Source organism: Manis pentadactyla, chromosome 9 (assembly GCF_030020395.1).
Source record: "Manis pentadactyla isolate mManPen7 chromosome 9, mManPen7.hap1, whole genome shotgun sequence".
Classification (NCBI taxonomy): Eukaryota; Metazoa; Chordata; class Mammalia; order Pholidota; family Manidae; genus Manis; species Manis pentadactyla.
This window is the reverse complement of record NC_080027.1, coordinates 21,273,376-21,295,464: the sequence shown is the minus strand read 5'-3', so window position 1 is coordinate 21,295,464 and position 22,089 is coordinate 21,273,376. Positions and strand designations below refer to the sequence as shown.

Sequence of the window (22,089 nt, the reverse complement as noted above, 5' to 3'; positions counted from 1 at the left end):
GGACCTACAGGCCCAGGGCAAAGAGGCAATGAGTTCAAATCACTGGCTAATGCAATCAGCATTAAACTGCCCATTTTCTCAAGGCTACCATGACCTCCTCATTCCTCAGAGTGACTGTCATGGGGATAAACCCCAGGGTGACAATGTATAGGAAAGAGAGAGAAATTTATCTGTTCTGGAAGAATGTCTGGATTTGGGTCATGAATATATGAAAATTCCAGATCTACACAACAAAGTCAAAACTGTGATGTGGGACCAACAGGTGGAGACAGCTTTTTCTCATCCTGTTGCCAGTGGCAGCCTCAGGATGGTGGAGATGGTTTTACTGTAGGAGCATCTTACAACAGAAAAGAGATCATAACGCACATCAGAGTGATGTGAAGGCCAACCTCTCATCCCCACAGGCCAGCTTGAGCACTGCAGGGGATGTCACAAAAGTGATTGATTTGGTGGGAACCACAAAACAGCGTAGAGAAAATCTGGTGTGTCTTGTTTTAACTTGACTGGAATTCCTGTGATCATAAAGTCAGTGATGATTAACTGGACCCAGAACTTGTGGTTCACAACCAGAGGGTAGCGTGAAATGTTACAAATGGTCATGCAGCGGTCATAGACTATAGTTGTCAGGAGAAAACATTCTGTATGTCCAAGCATCAAGGTAAAATACATTTTTGTAGCACAGGCAAACAAAGAACCATTTCTTTTCTGAGTCCAAAGATCGATGACTACTCTAGAAAGAGTTAAATACACATAACAAATTTCCAGGAAGGAAAAATCAATGAGGGAAAAATATATGGAAATTTGGAGAGCCTGGTTCCACTCTGGTTATGAGAATAATGATGCCATTGTCTGCCAAGATTATCACCCAGACAAGAAAATAATCACAAAAAGAAACACTGACCATTGACAGATTGGGAATACAAGAAAATCCCCCCAAACCAAATTCCACCATTGAAGTGAGCTTTGCTTGGTTTTTTTTTTTGCTGTTCCATCTGTGCAAATGGTGAAATTAGTCATTTATCCTTTTGGTTAATTTTTTTATAGACTAGAGGAGGTTGAAGAGTTAGTATATAAAATGTTTTATCTCCATTCAGATTCCAACATTTTATATTCTAGCACTAAAGGGCAAAACTGAAACCAATGGTGAATGTATGTTAAATTCTAAACATATCAACATAACTAACATTCAATTGTAGGTTTGCCTTTTAATGGATTTGAAGGGTTCTGGACACATGCATGTGTATTTTCATTTTTTTGTTGTTGTTTGTGGATTCAACAAGGTGATTCATTTTTACTCTATATATTGACAAACTGAATTGTACAACAGTGTCTCATATTCTGTGATTAGATAAAAATCATTTTAAAATTAACAAATTAATAATACATCTGAGATGAAGCATATGAAAATCTAAGTTGTCCAGGCTAAATTATTATAATTAGTAGACAGTTATCCAAAAGATACAATGCTGAAGTGTTAGCTTAAAGCTTTTAGTTTTCATTTCAAGATATAAAGAACCATCCTAAGGGGAAAATAATCAAAAGATAACTAATAAAGAAGAAACCCCGCATTTGTATGTTATTATCTTAATAAATAGAATGGTAATATAATCATTATTTATTTATTTAACATCCTGCTGCCAGCCCCAGCTGCATTCAGCCCTGGAGAGTCTGTTGAGTGGACAGGGCCCTGGACATTTTGACATTTGACCCTGGACATTTTGAACGGTGATCGCTGGCCCTTCTGGCACCTTGGAGAAAAGGCCTGGAAGCTGGCCTCCTGTGTGTTCCTGGAGTAACAGTAGAATGGCCCCCAAAGATCACAATAGCATACCCAAAACAGCCAGGAGTAAGAGCATCTTACAGGGAAGTTTTGTTTTATCGTTATGGCCAGTGCATGTACCTTCTATGGTCCTATACAGTGACCCATCTGTAACTCCCACAGGGAGGGGGGTGAAAGTCTGGTGTACTAGACCAGGATGAGATCCCATTCCTGCCACTGTCCTGTCACAGGACCACTCTCTGGCATGGATCCTACCTGATGGACAAGATTTGCCTGTATTGGTGTCCTTAAAACATGTATCTTATCACCCTTAAGGTATATTCTTCTATAGTCCCTGTGGCCTGGACCTGCCCCCTGGCTGTAACTGCCATGTGATGATTGCTCTGAACTCCCTACCTGTTCAGCTACTGACTGCCTGTGAAATGGGCAAGCTATGGATTTAATCTGCACAGGACTTTGAACCTGGCTGAATCCTCCAGCTCAAGGATTATCATGATTTTATTGCTGTTGTTATTGTATGTTATTAGTCTGGTTACAATGATCCAGTTTTCTCTCACAGGGGCCATTGTGGATGATGGGCAGCAAGTTGATTGTGTGGTGAGATTTCTGGAGGGGTGGGCTGTGGGTAAAATTACAATATTTCCAGAATCACTCACCTGGCCTTAGTGCATCTCCATATCAATAGGTGTTTCCAAGGGGTGTAGAGAAGTAGTCCATCTCCATATCAATAGGTGATCACAAGGTTGGTGGAGAGTGAGAGCATGAGAGCATAGTGGGACTGGAGAAGTGTGTGGTCCTTTTGCAGCCAGGTCATGAGAGACACATGCGAGCAAAAGTAGATCACTGCTTGTAGCCAATAAATGGATTTCTCCCACGTTATTTCTCCGTTTGACTGATTTTTGGCTTCAAAGATTATTTGCCCTGGGCTGGGAATATATTTTCCTCCTGCAGTTACAATCCTCCAATTTTAAAGGAAATTCACTGACTATTTTTCTTCGATTTACATATTCCAAGTGTTTCTTTCTGTGCTTCTGCTCAGAAGTAACAATTTCAAAAGGTATGTGTTAATTGAGAAATATATGGTTATAAACCTTACTTAATTTTTTTCCAGCATAATACCTACCTAGTGAAAAGTCATGGTGTCCCATAAATGCTCCCTTTGAAAAACAGACTTGTAATTTGGGTTTCCTTCCATTCTGAAATGTTTTCAAAGAAAGACTTGAAAACAGAAGCTAGAAAATCTGACATTCAGTGGCACTTAACTTGAACAATTCTAAAGGATAATTAACCTAAAAATTCTATACCTAGATTTACACCATAGTGAAATGAGTGAATAGGTCCACCCAAACACATGTGCAAAGATATTCAAAATTAACTTATTTATAATAGTAAAAAACTGAAAGGAAATCAGATTTTTATCAACACAATAGTGAGACAGGGACCAAAGGTGTAGTCAGGGCAGGGTAAGGGCCTGCAGAAAAAGCAGGACAGGATATTTACAGTCAGAGAAATGTAACAATGTTCAAAGAAGTCCCTGTCAAAACTATGTGTTAAGCATTATGCAAAGTCAAGGTCACACTAATTCTCTACGGTGAAGATACCAAACTAAGAATATAGACATCTTCAGTGAGATTAGTTAAAGGTCAAAAGGCCAAGAGCAACTTGGCCTGGAATGTTTGAGTGTTTCACAAATAAAGAAGGGTATCTCAGTATAACCTGTGACTTCACTGTAAACAGCCATAGCAAACAGACAACAACCCAGCCCACCTTGATGACAAGTGGTACAAGTCCATACCCCTAAGCCTTTTTTCACATTTCCAAAAATCTTCAACTGCCTGTAAATCTCCTAGACAACTCACCACTATGGCTCTCTTGTCCCCTCCTGGCATGAGCCAGGAGCTCTGTTTTCTCACTGTATCTCTCAATAAAAGCCTCTTCCTGGCTTCTCTACCTTGACTGTTTGCTAAGTTCATTTTTCGACTCTGCAAACAAGAACCCCTGCATCAGTAGTCCAGGAGTTGAACAGTGTATATATGTTCAAGCCATATACCTTATACACATATAATTTTGTTAAGAACTTATAATATGCACTCAGAAAAGTTATCTTGTGTTTTTAATTTATTATTTATTTGTTTGTTTTCCCATTTTGTGTCCAAAACAGCATGGGGTGCTTTATATTATATAACAGGGAAAGAATGTTCAGTCCTAGACAAAGAATACTCCCAATCTCATATTAGAAGCAGCGATTTAATAAACTGCATGATAGTAAAACAATGATTATAAAGGATGGTTTATTGTGTATTACAAAAGGGGACATGTAACTGGGACTCAGAAGGGAGAAGAAGGGAAGGATTTCCTACAGCATTGACAGAGGAGTTTATTTTTGATAATTATAGAACAATGTTGTATTTTGCCATGACCCTTCCATTATTCTTTATAATCTAACTATTTGTACTTCTTTCCTTTTATTCCCCCCCAGATTTCTTGAGACAAAATTGACAAATAAGATTGGGTGTGTTTAAAAGCTGCACCATGTGCTTTGACATATGTATAATTTGTCAAATCATTATCAGGATAAAGTAAAGAAACGAGTCCATTGCCTAACAGAATTATCACAGTTTAATTGTATTGAGAATATTTGTGATCTTCTCTCTGAGCAATTTTCAACATATAATACAGATTGTTAGCTAGAGTCACCATGAGGTACATTAGATCCTCAGATCTTACTCACCTTATAGGAGACACTTGCACCATTTGACCAGCACCTCCCCAGTTCTCCAACTCCCACAGTCTCTGGCAACAATCATTCTACTCTCTTATTTCTTTGAGTTTAACTTTTTTAGATGCCATTTCTAAGTGAGGTCATTCTTACAATATTGGTCTTTCTCTGTCTATTTCATTTAGCATGAAACCCTTGAGAATCATGCATATTGTGGCATCCATGAATGACTTCTTTATTTCTGAAAAGTCACGAGTTTGTCAACCTGAAGACAGCTCCAATTGTCAGATCCTCTGCACTATCTTTTCCATTCCCAACATGTATCTTTTCAGATCTGAGACTTCGTATCTCCATCCAAAGCAACCTTTATTTTGCATTAAATTTGAACATATTGCTTGGGATGTATAGCTCCCATTTTCATCACAATTTTGATACTTGTTATGAATTGCTTGAGTTCTTAGTCAATGAACGTTGGTTATTTCTACTAGACTATAGGATTCATTAGTGTAGAAATGGCTGGTTGTGCCATGAGATACAAAACACCTACAAGCTCCGGTCACTTATTAAACACACAACAAATTTTACTGTAATAAATTAATGTTCAAATGAAAAGATGAACCAACAAAAATCTGGCACAACTGGGAAGGTCAGGAGACTTTTCCACAAAGAAGGAGTAACATATTTCAGCTCTGGACACATACAACACAGTATCACATGTAGGGGAATAATGACATTATTGTGATTGGACTTCAGAACAAATAGTGACTTTTTTAAAGTTCAGACAACTCATTTCTCTTGTGTCATCCAATATTTTATAAAATCAGCAACCATGTTATGTGTGTGTCTGTGTAAACAGCTATTTAAAACCACCTTAAAAACAAGAAGTTGTTTTCAGTTTTTTTAAGGCCTCCTTCACATCCTTGTTCCGCAGGCTGTAAATCAGAGGGTTAAGCATGGGAATAACAAGAGTGTAAAACAGTGAGGTCATTTTGTCTTGATCTAAGGAGTATGAATAGCTTGGCCGGAAATACATGAAGAGTATAGTTCCCTGGAAAATTGCAACAGCAGTTAAGTGGGAGGTGCAGGTGGAGAAAGCTTTGAGCCTCCCCTCAGCAGAGTGGATCTTCAAGACGGATAGGATTATGTAACAGTAAGAGACAAGAACTCCTGAAATGGAGCTCAGTTCAATTAAACCAAATACGATGAATAGCATTAGTTCATTGACTTGTGTATCTGAGCAAGACAGCAAGAGAAGAGGTGGAGCATCACAGAAGAAATGGTTAATCACATTTGACCCACAGAAGCATAAACGGAATATAAGTGTTGCGTACATCAGAGCATCTGTAAACCCTACCATGTAAACCCCAGCCGTGAGCAGGGAGCACACTGTGCTGGACACGTTGACCGTATAGAGCAAGGGGTTGCTGATGGCCTTGTACCAATCAAAGGCCATCGCTGCGAACAACAGACACTCAGCATCTTCAAAGATACAGAAGATCAAGAATTGCAGAGCACAGCCAACAATGGGAATTGATTTGTTCTTGGCAAATATGTCGACCAGCATCTTGGGCCCAATTGCTGTGGAATAGCAGAGGTCAGAGAAGGAGAGGTGGCTGAGGAAAAAGTACATTGGTGTGTGCAGCCGGGAATCCATTCTACTTAAAATGATCATTCCAAGATTTGCCAGAAAGTTAATAATATAAGCAACAAGAAATACTGTAAATAGGGCCCCCTTCATCCCAGGGTTATTGGTAATTCCCAAGAAAATAAATTCAGTCACGGAGGAGCAGTTACCTCTATCCATGCTTCTTTCTTCTCGCCTAAACTTTTGAGAAAATGATCAAGAAAGTGGCAGATGAATGTTTAATGATTCCAGGCACTCATAAAATATGTGTAAGGCAGCACACAATTTCTTCTGCAATTGTCTTTTAATACACTCAGAATATTACTTAGTCAATAATCACTCTTTAAAGAGGCATTGTAATCTGTATGACAATAATAAAAAATATCTTGATAAACAGTTGGGAAACTGATCTAAATCTAGATGTCAGTCATGAGGTTATGTGACTTTCTAAAGCTCTTCTGTAAGCCTTACCTTTGTTATCTTGGGGAGTAAAGATGGATGAATTTATCTTTCATCATGTATTCAAAATAACATAGAAGAGACACCAATATGCAAAATGCCAGGCTGTAAAACATAGGACAAAGCATTTTCTATGTTTGAAAATATTCACATGGCCTCAAACAATGATTACAATTATTATGTTCCTCAAAGACGTGATTGATTTAAAAGACATAATATTATTTCTGGAAACAATGAGCACATCACTGACTAACAACAATGGGAAAGGGTATCACTTACGTTGGTTTATGTTCTCATTAATAGTTGGTGAGACATGAAATATGCATTATTGACCTTCACTCTAGAAATACAATATTGCTTTGCCACAATACTCATTACTCATTTGTGGAGTCGTCTGCTGCTGAGGAAGGAGTGTCTTGGCCAAAGAAATGTGATAATAAGAAATGAAAACTACAGAATCTAACACATACATATATTTGCATCTTTTTGGATTTTAAGTGTCTTTTTACTAAAAATGGCAGTGGTGTGAAGGAAAATAAATGCCTGTGAGATATATAGGCTACTCTCCCTTGCATGGGTCTTTATGTGTATGTCACATGTTTGCATGTGTATGTTTCTGTTGATACATAAGAATTCAAATGTAGGGTCCAGATATATTTTTTTAGACCTAAGTAAATATGGCACATGACTTACACAGTTATTTGCACATGTTATTTATAATATAGTACCACAGCTATTTATGAAATACAACAAACAAAAAAAGTTTAAATTCATGTATACCCTTGCTGAATGATAGGAATAAAGGCTTTCCAATTAATCTTGATTAAAATTTAAAAAATTAAATTTTATTTGTGGACACTAATAATTATAGTGACTATCTTTCAGTTCTGAGAAGAAAATATCATTTATGGCAACTAAATCGAGAATAATACTAAATTGAGTAAGCAGGTATAAAAGTGTTTATTTAAAATATCTCAATTTTTTTTTGCCAGAAAGATGTTTTCCTCTGTATTCTGTAATTTAGGAGACTCGGGAACCTACCTCAGATGAGGAGGTCTCAGTAGCTGAAAAATAGGCGGGAGGTATTTTATTTTATCAGCTGACATTTGGGACTTAAATCTCTGAAATTACTGCCCTTGGGCTTTGGTGTTATGCAAGCATGTCATTAACTATGTTTTTGGTTCTGTATGTTCTCCTGTGAATAGAGCACCAACTTAGCAAAGATGAGTATGAATACTTCACTCTCATCATCTAATTGATCTATGTTAGGAAGAAAATGCTCATTACTTTTATGATTGCTTCACAATTACCTCTTTCTCTGGTCAAAGCAGAAATAATGAAACTCCAATAAAATTCTATGTATCAGATCCAGCTCCTTTCTGTTGTTCACTGTGTATCTTCCATCTTTGAAACCTTCTCCTTCACCACTATGTTTATGGCTATTGCTAGTCTTCAATGGTCTTTTTTGTTTTTGGAATGTAATAAAAATATTACAGAATTCACCCTTTTAACATGCACTCTTCTTTGGTTTTTAATATATTCATAATATTGCACAGCATCACCACTAATTCCGGAACACTTTCCATCAGTCCAACAAGGAACCCTTATCTATTAGCGGTTGCTTCTCCTTCTCAGCTTTTGGCAACTCCTTCTCTACTTTCTGATTCTGTTTGACAATTCTGAGCTTCTCATATCAACTGAATCATATAACACTATTTTTTGGTATGTCAGGCTTCTTGCATTCCGCATAATATTTACAGGTTTCATCCATATTGAAAATGTGAGAATTTTGTATCATTTTATGGCTGAAGGGTGTTTCATTTTTAGAGACAACACACTGTTGATCCATTCATCAGTTGATGAACATTTGAGTTTATCTTTTTGCCTATTATGATGATATAAACATTCTGTTAATGTTCTTTGCAAGGCATCTTCATCACTAAGCATTTTCTTATTTCCATCCCGCCACCGCATGCCATTCACATACATTTCATTGATTTTTCAACTCTAACACATTCTCTTTACTTAGTACATTTTTAAAATTATGTTTACCTTAGTCTTATAAGAATTTCTCTACTATACTTACAGCCTCAGGAGCAAGATCATTGTTTATTTTTGGTATCCCCTGAAGTCCCTGGAATAAGGATTTGAAGAGGTAATTGCTTTCTAAATGTTTATTGTTAAGTATTTCAGACTACCAAAAGTGGAAGGTGCTGTACAAAGAATAGTAATATACTGGAATTTTTTCCATTAGAATAACTCATATTTGCAAGTATGATTCATTTAAACATGTTTACATGGATGATGAACTCTCTTAAAAAAGTAGTTACATGCCTTTTTCTAAAGATGATTTTATTATGAGATTATCCTTACTAGTTCTTTTCAACTTAAAAAATACTGGAAATTACACTCCCTAAATCTTTCCCAAGGGATAGCAATAATATTCTCCATACTTTCTGAACCTTGGTCTACCACCTTGGGATCTGATGTGATGTGACTGCTTCCAACATTCCCAGCGTTCACACTGCTTTTACAATGACTTGATTGAATGAAGGATTGAAATGACTGCCACTCTCCTTTCTATATGTGTGCTGTTCAAATATTGCTTCAGTCAGTGACTTTATTAGGTACATGCACAGCAAAAAGAAAAAAAGCCTAATTCGTTTAAAAATGTAGACTATGAGATTTATTCTGCAATGGGCTGTTGACATGTTGGGTAGATTAAAGACGGTTCTACACATCTTTACACATTTTCGTTAGAGACACAGTGCCTATTTATCCTCCCTTTGAATTTTTGCTGTGCTTTAACAGCTCTGAACAACACAAATTGGCAGAAATACTATCTATCACTTCTGAATCCAGCATTTATGAAGACAGTCTCTGAAAGCCATGAGTTGCCACATAAATATAAGTAACCTTCTGTATAAACCATGTCACAGGCTTTGAGCCTAAATGGAAAGGGAAGGGGACCCAGCTGAATTAATCTTTCCGCCATTGTCATCCTTGTGTCAGTTATAGGAGACTGTACAGCCTAACCCAACACCCAGCTCAATACCGTGGGATCTCAGTCAGCATGAGGAAGAACAGAATAAAGTCCAATGTTCATTATTTTAAATCATGTACTTTTGGGATAGTCTTTATATAGAAAAAGATAACACAATACAATCAGAGAGATTTTTTTTCAGGAGTCATTTATTATTACTATTATGTACTACTGTTTAATTTAGATATAACAGGTAGGTAGGTATAGTGATAAAGTGATAAAATATTTACAAGTCATATAGCTGACAAAGAATGTATAGCCAGAACATATGAAATATTCTCATCAATAATAAGAAAACACATAGCACCAAAAAAGTGAGAATATTATTTGAAAAAATGTTCCAACAAAGAATATATGTAAATAGAAATTAACATGTAAGAATATGCTTAGCATCAGAGTTACTAGGTAAATGTGAATTAAAGCCAAAATGAGAAACCATGATACACTACTAGATGGGCTAACATTAAAAGTACTGATGATAACAAGTATTAGGGAAGAAGTCATGAAATTTAAACTCTCTTGCACTGCTGTTGCATGTAATGTGCTACATTACTTTGAGATGCAACATAAAGTTTATTTTAAGTTACACACATATTTGCAGTGATCCAACTATTTCTGAAGGGCCCCCACCCATAAGATGGCGAACCTCCTGCTTCTTTTCCGGGTCCTCAGTTCCCTCCGGCGCTACCTGAACCCCAATCACCCCTCACCCCCCTAATCCCAGCACCTAGCCAATAGCCACCAGCCCCGTAGGAGTGACACCACAATCACCCCATGCCCCTTCCTATATAACCCAGCACCTTTCCCTAATAAAGCAGAATTCTCCGGTGAATTGCTGCTGGGTGTCGCTCCTTTCCTTTCATTGGTGCTGAAACCTGGTAGACAGGACATCTGGGCCCCATCTTCCCCCCCGACACCAGCAGCAGCTTGCCCTCGTCCTCTTTTTCCGGCACTGGCTCCTCACACTCACCACTCCTCTCTGGGCTTTGGGTAAGTTTTCCCCCGGAGCGGGCCACTCTTCCCCGACGAGGAGGGAACTCTCCCTACCTCAGGCCTTCACGGCTGCGGCGGACCCTCAGGCCCCCCTGCAACAGCCATAAACGAGGCGACTCCTTTGCGGATGACAACGCTCCCTTCCCCCCACCCCTCCTTCCATTCCTTCCGCTGAAAATTCCTTCCACCGAAAACTCCTAGTACTAGGTTCCTCGGACTCCGGCACTCTGCCTTCTTAGAGAAGTCAGGGTGACGACCCACACTTCCTAAGAAACCGACTCGTACACGAGTTTCCGCAGATCCCCAAGGATCATCGGGGACGCCCTCTGTCTCCTTGCCGTCTGCTCCCAGTCCGAGGGTCTCCGTTCGTCTTCCCCTGTTTGTCTCCTTCTCTGTCCTTTAGCCATGGGAGCCTCCTCATCCCTCCCTGGAAGCTCACCTCTTGAATGCCTGCTCAAGCATCTAGCCACCCTCTCCCTGACACCTGATATAAAACCAAACCTTCTCCGTAAATACTGCTCCCAAGATTGGCCGACATACCCCCTAGACAATAACAACCAATGGCGCGCAGGGGGAGCTCTTGATCCTAACATCACTCGCGATCCTTTAACTACTGCCAGCGCCTGAAAAAATGGAAGGAGATTCCCTATACCAAAGCTTTCCACCTCCTCCTCCTGCCTCCCTCATTGCCGCCGCCTCCTCCTCCCCCCGCCTCCCCCCAAGTTCTCCTAGCCTGCAAGCCGTCTCCCCCGCAGAAGCCTCCCGTTCACTCCCTTCCCCCTCCTCTCCTGCAACAGCCACTCCCCCTTCCTCCACCACCATCTCCTCCCCCACCTCACCCCTCCTGAAGATCAAGCCTGAGCCTTTCAGCCCCCCTCTAAGTCCCAGGAGCCTCCTCCATCTTTGCCCCCATCACCTGTTTCTCCCCCACAGACTGAGCCAGAACCCTTCAGACCCCCACCGTCATGGGTCTCTGCTCTTGAGATATCTTCGCCTGCTGCTTAACAGCAGGTCTGAAAAAGGCAGCTCGTAAAGTAGTCAATTTTCAAAAGCTCCAAGACATAATTCAAAGGAGGGAGGAGACTCCGTCCGAGTTCTTAGACAGACTCCCTCAAGCCCTATTACAGTTACCAGCCTGGACCCAGAAACGCCTGACGGGAGACATGTCCTTATGACATACTTCCTAGCTCAAGGCTACCCCGACATTAAAGCTAAACTCAAAAAGTTAGAACAGGGCCCCGCTACCCCACAGACTGAGATCCTAACAGTGGCCTTTAATGTCTTCCATAACCAGGAGGAGGAGAAAGAACGACGTAAACAAAAGGCATATCAGGCCAATTTCCAAATGTTGGCCCAGCTGATAAAACCACAACCTGGGCGCCCCTCTACAAACAAGCCCCCCCCAGGAGCTTGTTTCAAGTGCGGCAAAGAAGGACATTGGTAAAGGACGTGCCCCTCCCCCAGATCTCCTACCACCCCATACCCCAGAAGCCACAAAAAGGGCCACTGGGGGTCTGATTGCCCAGCCACCCGAAGGGGAGACTGGACGAACAGCCCCGAACCTAAGCCCGCCGTAGTGGGGCTGGCAGAAGAAGATTGACGGGGCCCGGGGGCTTCTCGCCTGACAATTTCCATCACCAAACAGGAGCCCAGGGTTACTTTAATAGTAGACGGCCGCCCCATCTCCTTCCTCCTAGATACAGGACCCACCTTCTCGGTCTTGCGAGAATACCGGGGCCCTACCACGCCTGCCATTACTCCTATAGTCGGGGTAGGAGGTAAACAGATTTTCCCATTAAACCTGCCCCCCTTTTATGCACAATCCAAGACAATCCCATACCTTTCTCCCACTCCTTCCTGGTTATGCCCCAGTGTCCCATCCCCTTACTAGGATGGGACATCCTTTCTCTCCTCCATGTTTCCATAACTATATCCACTCCCACAACCCCCAGTACTCCGTTTCTGATGGCCCTCATAGCTGACGACCCCCCTCTACCCAATGAAAGCTCCAGTTCCGCCCTCATACACCCTGTAAATCCCGAAGTTTGGGACATTACAAGCCCGTCCGTGGCTCTATGTCCTCCTGCCTCTATCAAATTACGTGACCCCTCTCAGTATATCTGTCAGGCCCAATACCCCCTAACCACTTCAGCCCTCATAGGCCTCCAACCCATCATTCAAGATCTTTTAAACAAAAATTACCTCAGACCCACTCACTCCCCATTTAATACCCCCATATTAGCTGTTAAAAAAACCAACGGATCTTTCCGCCTTGTCCAAGACCTTCGCCTCATCAACATAGCCATTGTCCCTATCCCTCCCTTAGTCCCAAATCCATACACCCTTTTATCACACATCCCTGCCTCTGCCTCCCACTTCTCAGTCCTAGATCTCAAGGACACATTTTTTTCTATCCCTCTGGACCCCTCCTCCCAAGATTTTTTCACCTTCACTTGGACGGACCCATACACAAGACATTCTGAACAACTTACTTGGACAGTTTTGCCACAAGGCTTCTGAGATAGTCCCCATATTTTTGGACAGGTCCTAGCTCAGGACCTCAAAAAGCTTCATCATGATCACTCCAAGTCCACCTTATTACAATATGTGGACGATCTTCTACTCTGCAGTCCCTCGTGGGAACAGTCTCAACTTGACACTGCCTCCCTACTTAACCTTCTAGCTTCCAGGGGATACCGGGTATCCCCTGTCAAAGCTCAAATCTCTTCCCCTTCTGTCACTTACCTCGGATTCCTTCTATCTCAACAAAGAAAGTCCATTACCTTAGACAGAAAACGGCTCCTCTCTGACCTGCCCTTTCCCAAAACCAAGACAGAAATCCTTTCCTTTCTAAGCCTGGCTGGGTATTTAAGAGCGTGGATCCCTAACTTCTCCCTGTTGGCAAGGGCCCCCCCTGAAGAACCATTATCCTCCTCACCCCGACACTCCTTCATTAAGCTCCGTGGAGCCCTAGTGGAAGCCCCAGCTCTCCATCTTCCTGATTTGTCGAAGCCCTTCTCATTATACATTCATGAGAGGTCCAGTCAAGCTCTAGGAGTCCTAGGCCAATATTATGGTCCATCCTTTGCCCCAGTAGCTTATCTTTCCAAGCAATTAGACCCCACAGTTCGGGGATGGGCCCCCTGCCTACGGGCATTAGCCGCTGGACAGCTCTTGCAGAAGGAAGCTCATAAACTGACATTCGGGGTGCCCCTTACCATTCTGTCCCCACATCACCTAAAAGACCTCTTAACCTACAAAAGTTTACAGACTCTCCCTCCCTCCAGACTCCTGACCTTACTGTCCTCTTTCCTCCAAATCCCGTTCACCCCCTTTGCCATCCATACCCGAATCATGACTTTTTCCTCCTTTACTGCTCCCTCACTCTCTCTCGCTTTTTTTCCTCATTCCTATTGTCTTCCCCGCCACCCCAGCCTCCTTTGTATGGCGATTCAAAGTCAGACAGACTTACACAGAGCATCAAACAAAAATTACTGCCCTCATTGCCACATCAGACTGCCCTCTGAAAGGCTTCTCTGAGCCTTTGTACCTCCACTTTCCTCCCTCCACCCAAGTGTTCACTTGCAGCTACCTTTATTCTCCCTACCTCAGCTTCCTCTATGACCAAAAACAAGCCTGTTGCAGGCTATGACCAGACACCTGCAGGGGATGTCCCTACTGGTCTTGTGCCATTCACTACATGGGTAACTCCCGGTACCCACAGTATTACTCCTCCAACCCATTCTCTTCAATACTAACAAACCCCTTCCTTACGTGGCTGTGGCCCATTGCAGGCCCTATAATAATCATTCTCCTCACCTGTCTCTTCTTGCCCTATAAAGTTTATCAAATCCCAAGTTGGTAAAATCTCTAATCAAACTTTCAACCAGCTTTTACTCAAGAACTACCAGCTTTTAGCCACAGAAGATCCCTCACCCGCATGTAACCTCCTCACCACACGCTGAGACGGACCCCTCTCTCCACTGGAAACTGTTCCTGGAAACAATGGCCACAGACGCCTGGCTTCTGGTATCCTCCTGGCACCATTGAAATCAACAAGCCCTTGACCTATAGTTACAGGGAACCTTCATTGATTTCCAACCTGAAGAAGTCCACATCTACTCGTCCTTACTGTGGGGAGTCCTATCAACCCTTTCCTCCCGGTCCTCAAGCCCTCACTCCCTTCTCTGCCCCAGTTAAGCAGGAAGCAGTCCGAGAGAAAGCAATGTCCACAACCCCATAGAGGAGAAAGGGGGGAATGAAGGGCCCCCACCCATAAGATGGCGAACCTCCTGCTTCTCTTCTGGGTCCTCGATTCCCGCTTATGCCACCTGAACCCCAATCACCCCTCGCCCCCTAATCCCAGCACCTAGCCAATAGCCACCAGCCCCGTAGAAGTGACACCACAACCACCCCATGCCCCTTCCTATATAAACCAGCACCTTTCCCTAATAAAGCGGAATTCTCCAGTGAATTGCTGCTGTGTGTCGCTCCTTTCCTTTCAATTTCTTTCCTGAGTATTTATCTAAAATAATTTAAACCACATGTCCCTGTGATGACTTATATAATCACTTATAGGAGTTTTATTTGTAATTGTCAAAAAAACTGAAAACAGCTAAAATATCCATCAACAGGTGAATGATTACACAGACTGTGATGTATCATTACACTGGTATAATATAAATTGCATAAATATAAATTATATAATATAAATGTAATCATATAAATAAGGAATTAACTATTGAAACATGAAACATCATGCATGAATCTCAAAATAATTATGGTGAGTAGAAGGAACCGCTTATGGGAGAGTATAAACTGTAGGATTCCATTTATACAAATTGTATGAAATGCAAACTAATCTATAGAAACAAATGTCTATCAGTGGGTGCAATATGTGGAGTGGAAAAGGAACACAACAAAATTTTGGAGGCTGGTGGATCTGTTCATTGTATTCATTGTGGTGAGGGCAGAACCAAGGAGGGACAGCAGAAAGTTAGCAGAAGGAAAACAAACTGGAATCTTCTATTAGCTAGTAGTTTCACATTCTTCAAATTAATCTCATGTCATTCTCTAAACTGACCCTATGAGAAGAATGGAAGTCCCTTTCTAGACTCAGTTCTTTGACCAACTAGCTCTAAGTCTTTGATTTATCAGAACACCTTCAAAATTCTCTGGTGCTTCATTTCTGGATCAGAAACAATTGGTCTAGATGACTGAGAGACTATGAAGGAATCTGGGAAGTAAAGTATGATGGGCTGATTCAGACATAGGCAACTGGAATCAACGTGTGCCTCCTAGTGAAAATTCTGGTAATATGAAATATACTTTACATTTTAAAAATGGATACATATTTGAAAATTATCAGGCAGTATTTCCTCTCTTACTAATATCTTCTATGTACCCTATATGCCAGTCCAAAGAAAGGCCATTCACCATTCTCTATTTATGTTATGTAGTTCCTTGTATTTTCATGATTTTCTTCAGTTTGCTCTTACCTTATGCAAGATCTCCCTTGGCTCTCCCCATCTTGCTAATTCTATTGCTAATTCTATTCTTACCTCCATTAAGCTTTTATTAAAAATAGAACAGACATAACAAAACCCCAGTTGAAGAGAGCTTTGAAAGTTTCAATAGGAAATTAGTCCACAGAATTGACAAATGAGTAATAACAATCTTGCCTAAACCATTGAGAGAATTAAAAATGAAGGATAGATTTCCAATTTTTTCAATAAGTTCAAACGAACCCTGGCAGCAGGACTGGAGAATGCATGGATCCAGCCACGTGGGCTCTCGCCCACCAGGGCTGTCGTCACGGCCACGCTCCAGCGCCACGCCTGCACAGTGGGTCAAACATTGAAACTAAAAGGCGCTTTCCCTGAGGATCTGGGAGGCCAGTCACAGATTGACGGCATTGGACTTCTCCCATCATGAAACAGTGTTTTGTTCTCACTAGAAGAGTGAGTTGTTCTTGATAGGGATTTATCTTTCTTGTCCAAGATTCTTTTATCAAAATCTCTATCCATGGATTTACAGAATTCTTTATTCATTATCATGTTCTTTCACACGGCATGACTTCTAAACCAAGTAGCTCATTTTACAGGAAAGGAAATGCTACAATGTGACTAAAAATTCACTCATCTTGTATCACCCATCACCCTGAAGCAGATGATTCACTTATGCCACTGGTTAGTTTTCAACACATTCTTTAATACACTTTGATATTTCCAGGTCAAAGCATGTTATATTTATTATCATCCAGTAAAAATAATAATATAATAAATAAGGTACAGCAAAAAATATGTTAATGAAATACATTTTGCAATGATACAAAGGATATCAACATATTAAACTGCCCCTAAGAAAATGTTTTTGATTTTGTGTTTTTGTTTTCCCAACATCCTTGCTTCTTACCACCTTATTATGCAATATGCATTTTTATTAATGTGAAATATTATATAAATATATATAATTAACATTTATATAGAGCTCAATATGCTGTAGGCACTATTATAAACATTTACTCAGTTAATCATCTAACAATTAATGATGTGGATGCTATATTCTCCCCATTTTACAGATAAGTAACTGAGGCATTGAAAAAGTATGTAAGTTGTTCAAAGTGCCACTTTCTAGTGGTGTACAGAGGTGACATGTGAACCAAGGGAATCTGGCTGCTTCTTTCATCCATTAATCTACCCTTGTGAATGAGATGTGACAAATGAACACACCCACACATTTGTTAGTTATTTACTTTATCCCTTAAGACAACCTGATAAAACACATTTTAGGACTAACTCTAAGCTAGTTATCATTGAAAATGACTATTACTTAGTAGCAATGTTGAAACTTTGTTTTCTCTCTCTCTCACTGCCCCATATTAGACTATTTGATGATAGTAAAATCACTCCAGTCAATGAACACTCCTTACTTCCAGTCCTGGATCCCTATACAGGCAATTGGTTTCCTTTCCATAATTTACAAAACAGATACACATGCATTTATCCTCACATTTTTACACAGACATTCATGTACCAGCCCTCTCCCACTGTATACATATTCACAAAATAAAAGTGACCAAAATAACACTACTTATGGTAAACTTAATTTTATTGTCCATACTATTGGATTTCTAATTTTAAAAAAATAATGATGTCAGAATAAAAATGCTATACATATATATGTGTGTGTGTATATATATATATATATAATGGTTAAAGGGAATGCATTCCTCTCTATTGAATGAATGTTAATTTATTCAATCCTCTCTACAAATTGGAGTTGATTCACATAGAACTTATTATATCATAAATATTCTGCTTTTGGGTAGAATTTCACATACATTATTTCATAGCCAGGTGTTTCTTTAAAATAAATTCTTAAGGGGTGCATTTCTAATATGCAATGAAAATGCCATTGAAAATGAGTTCTGGCAATAGTGTTTTTATTTATTCTTATTTACTTATTTACTATGGGTATATTTCTAGGTGTTATGATGGATCATTTATACAGGGATACTAGTGCATAAGAAGGATATATACAAACATAATTTAAGACACTCAAACCCTTCTGATTTAATAAACCCATTGTTCACGAAAAAATATTGTACCTTGGGAGAATAAGTTGAATTATAATGTCAGAAACATGGGGAGTTCTGGCAATGAAAGAACACTGGAACTTATCCATGAATAAGGAAAGCAGGTATAAAACGACCCTGTTCAAAAACAGCGAAGGGGACATATCACCACTCTTCATATATTGAGAGGAGGTTAAGATCAAAAGTGACTGCTCCCTACACTCAACTTAGGCACAATGATAAGTAATAGAAAGTATCTAGAAGATGTATTGGTGAGACTACAGGAACCTGTGTCAAAGGGCCTGAACTTCAGATCTCAGAACCTTTAAAAAACACTTTTGGCTGGAATAACTCATTTCACACAGAACATAATTTAGTGCTGACTATTTTTTTCAGGGCGTCTTTCACATCTTTATTCCTCAAGCTGTAGATCAGTGGGTTCAGCATAGGGATATCAACTGTGTAGAAAACAGAGGCCACTTTGTCTGTGTCCATGGAATAACTGGTGCTGGGTCGGAAATACATGAACAGCAGTGTGCCGTGGAATATGGCCACAGCGATTAAGTGGGAGGCACACGTAGAGAAGGCTTTGAGTCTGCCCTCTGCTGACTTCATTCTCAGGATGGCACTTACGATGTACACGTAAGAGAGGAGGACAGTAATGATGCTGAGCCCCACAACACAGCTACTGAAAACGAACAAAAGAATCTCATTGATGGAGGTGTCTGAGGAAGAGAGGGCTAGCAAGGGTGGGATGTCACAGAAAAAGTGGTTGATGATGTTGGAGTTGCAGAATGGCAATCGAAATGTACAACAGGTATGGATTGCCGAGTCAACCAACCCTCCCATGTACACAAAGGCCACGAGCTGGATACAGAGTCTCCTGGGCATGGCCACTGTATAAAGAAGTGGGTTGCAAATGGCTACATAACGGTCATAAGCCATGACCGCCAACAGGAGACATTCCACATCTGCAAAGGCACAAACGAAATACATTTGAATGGCGCATAAGTTATGTGGAATCCTCTTCTTCTCAGATAAGAAATCAGCCAGCATCTTGGGAGAGACAGTGGAGGAGTAGCAGACATCACAGAAGGACAGATTGCTCAGGAAATAGTACATGGGCGAGTGGAGTCTGGGGTCCACCTTGACCAGCAGGATCATCCCTAGGTTGGCAACCACGGTTATGCCAGAAACCAGCAGGAAGAGCACAAAGAGCCCCTGCTGTACGTCCTGTCTGCCAGAGAGGCCCTGGAATATGAAGTCAGTGACCCCAGTGCAGTTGTCAGCAGCCATCGCTCGCGTCCGGAAATCCCTGGTTGTAAAAGATGAAACAGGAAGGGCTGGATTTATAACATCTTATTGTCTTAATAGTAAGACTGCTGCTCCTTTCAATTTTCCCATAACGAGAAAAAGAGGTATTCCAGGACTGTTCAAGTAAACTGACTCACCTGCAACTGTATCCAAAGAAATTTATATTGATAAAATGATACCAAAACAATTACAGGAACATTTGTATGGGATTGTATAGAGGTGTAGCATTCTCATCCAAATTAAATCAGGCTATTTCCACACCAACCTATGTAGTTTGGTTCTACTACCTTGTATTAAGATCTCATATTAAGAAATTGATGTCCTCAGAGTGGAGACAATAATTTCACAATTAGTATGAACATAACCATACTGAAAATGCTTGTTTTATAAAAAAATTTAGTAGACATATTTTCAAATCCTATGAGAGAGACACACAATTCAGTAAAGGTTCAGGTAGTGAAACTACTTCTTTGCTTTTGCCTTATCATCCAAAATAGTGGAGCAGCCAAAGCTACAGCAGGCTGATGGGTCCAACAAGCACATTTCACTCCGTAACTCCTCTGGGTCTACACAGCCTCAACAAACAAAGCATGGAGATAGTCTGTGATTCAGGACCCACTGTTGCACAGAGGTGGCGGTTGCCCGATAACAAGGTGGATGGGGCTCCATGAGTGATCTGCTAACCATGCTCCCCTCTGACAGGTGCTGTTCCTCGGGGAAGAATAGGAAGGATGTTTGGGACATAATCATACAGATGCTGCCAGCACGGGTAAGAGAGGCAAGCATGGGAGTATGGATGTGTGTGTGAGTATCTCTGCCTGAATCTATAAGAAATCCACATGAGCTAGTCACCAACAGTACATGTGTAGGACTCCTTGTAAAAGTATTCTTATGTCCATAGGCTCATAACCTCAGAGACATGGATGACTCAACTGTGCCCCCATCTTCATTCTGTAGAAAATGTAATATCTATTATTGTTTTCTTTTAACACTCTCTGATATGAATATCTCTATAATCTGCCTTGTTTGGCTATAAAAGGATTGCTGCTCCATGGGTGGCAATTGAAATTTTATGTTGCACTGTTGTATTTTACCCAAATCAGCTATGTTCAACATAATACTGCCCATGACCTTCTCTGTTCTGTGAGAATAAAAGGAAAGTGGAGTTGAAGGTAGATGAAGAACAGATAAAGAATATCTGAATAATAATCAAATGCTCAATTTACTAGTGTGCAAACCTGTGGCTTAAATTCCATTAAATACCTGTTCCGTAGATACACATTTTAAAAAAGCTTCCCTTTACAAATGGAAATATTTTTAAGGGTATTTAAAAGTGCAGGTAGCATATTGGAAAAGTAAAAAAACATCTAACCTTCTCCATAATCCATGCGTGCAGAGTATTATAAGCCCTGCCATCTCTCTCTCTATATACATAAAATGTAACAAAAAAGATTAATAAGTCATTCAAATAAAAGTGTGTCTAATAATCTATAATCTCCTTAGATTTTATAATATGCTTTCATTCCAAAAAGAAAAAAAACTAAGGAAGTCTAAAGTATAAATTAATAAAACAAGATAAATAATAATACCTGACACGGAACTGCTGACTCCTTTGCTGTGCACAATTCTGTCTGCAGAGGGCTCAGCCCTGCTCCTGATGGACTTGTGTCATATAACCAGGTCTGTGTCTGGTCCCTGGGTGTTGAACACTGTGTCTCTCAGGAATATGTATGCTGTTTATCATCTGCTATTTCATGCAAGTAGGGTGATTGAGAAAGGAATACAGGCCTTTTAAAAATGTTTTTCTTTAGGCGGAGCCAAGATGGTGGCATGAGTAGGGCAGTGGGAATCTCCTCCCAAAAACATATATATTTTTGAAAATACAACAAATACAACTAATCCTAAAAGAGAGACTAGAAGACACAGGACAACAGCCATACTACATCCACACATGTGAGAGCCCAGCGCCTGGTGAAAGGGGTAAGATACAAGCCCCGGCCGGCGGGACCTTAGCGCCCCTCACCCCCAGCTCCCACTGGGAGGAGAGGAGTCGGAGTGGGGAGGGAGAGGGAGCCCAGGACTGCTGAACACCCAGCCCCAGTCATCCGGACCAGAGCGCAGACACAGTGCATGCGTGGAGTGCTGGAAACTAGGGAAACAGGACAGCAAGACCTCTGAGCAGGTTCCGAAGCTGGTGCCCCTGTGACAAAGAAAATCGAGTGCTTTTTGAAAGTCTTAAAGGGACAGGGATGCCAAAGCTGGATGGAAACAAACCAGGTCACAGTCCAGCAGTAGGAAAGTCCAGGGAACTCCAGATGCACTAACCCCCTGGGCAACAGCTCTGAGACCCCTCACGGAGGTAATCAGCCAAACAGCCCCTGGACCATTACCCCTCCGGGGCGCTGCCATAGCAGAGCAGTGCCTGAGGCTGGCCATGCCCTCAGCAAAGAGAGCTTCCTCCATACAAGCCAGGCAAGACACAAAGACCCAGTCTACATGCAATTGCCCAACACAAGCCAGTAGGGGTTGCAGTTGTCCCAGTAAAGAAAGGCCAGTGGCAAGTGCAAAGTTTGGCTCTCCC

The 22,089-nt window shown here is 41.0% G+C and overlaps 2 protein-coding genes and 1 pseudogene across 2 annotated transcripts; all 3 read right to left on the bottom strand.

Moving 5' to 3' along the window:
* Positions 1-279: 279 nt before the first annotated feature.
* On the bottom strand, positions 280-771 carry LOC118908087 (olfactory receptor 10AG1-like; annotated as a pseudogene).
* Positions 772-5,370: 4,599 nt separating this feature from the next.
* On the bottom strand, positions 5,371-6,306 carry LOC130684695 (olfactory receptor 5W2-like). The gene has a single exon (XM_057506579.1). The coding sequence runs from the start codon at positions 6,301-6,303 to the stop codon at positions 5,371-5,373; it is 933 nt and encodes a 310-aa protein (XP_057362562.1). The 5' UTR covers positions 6,304-6,306.
* A 12,245-nt stretch (positions 6,307-18,551) lies between these two features.
* LOC130685010 (olfactory receptor-like protein OLF2) lies at positions 18,552-19,490 on the bottom strand. Its single transcript, XM_057508180.1, has one exon. It carries the CDS (start codon positions 19,488-19,490, stop codon positions 18,552-18,554), a length of 939 nt encoding a protein of 312 aa, XP_057364163.1.
* Positions 19,491-22,089: the final 2,599 nt, after the last annotated feature.

Bases quoted from the DNA above. Each gene is read 5' to 3' on its own strand.
- LOC130685010 (XM_057508180.1), bottom strand. From the start codon at position 19,490: ATGGCTGCTGACAACTGCACTGGGGTCACTGACTTCATATTCCAGGGC.
- LOC130684695 (XM_057506579.1), bottom strand. From the start codon at position 6,303: ATGGATAGAGGTAACTGCTCCTCCGTGACTGAATTTATTTTCTTGGGA.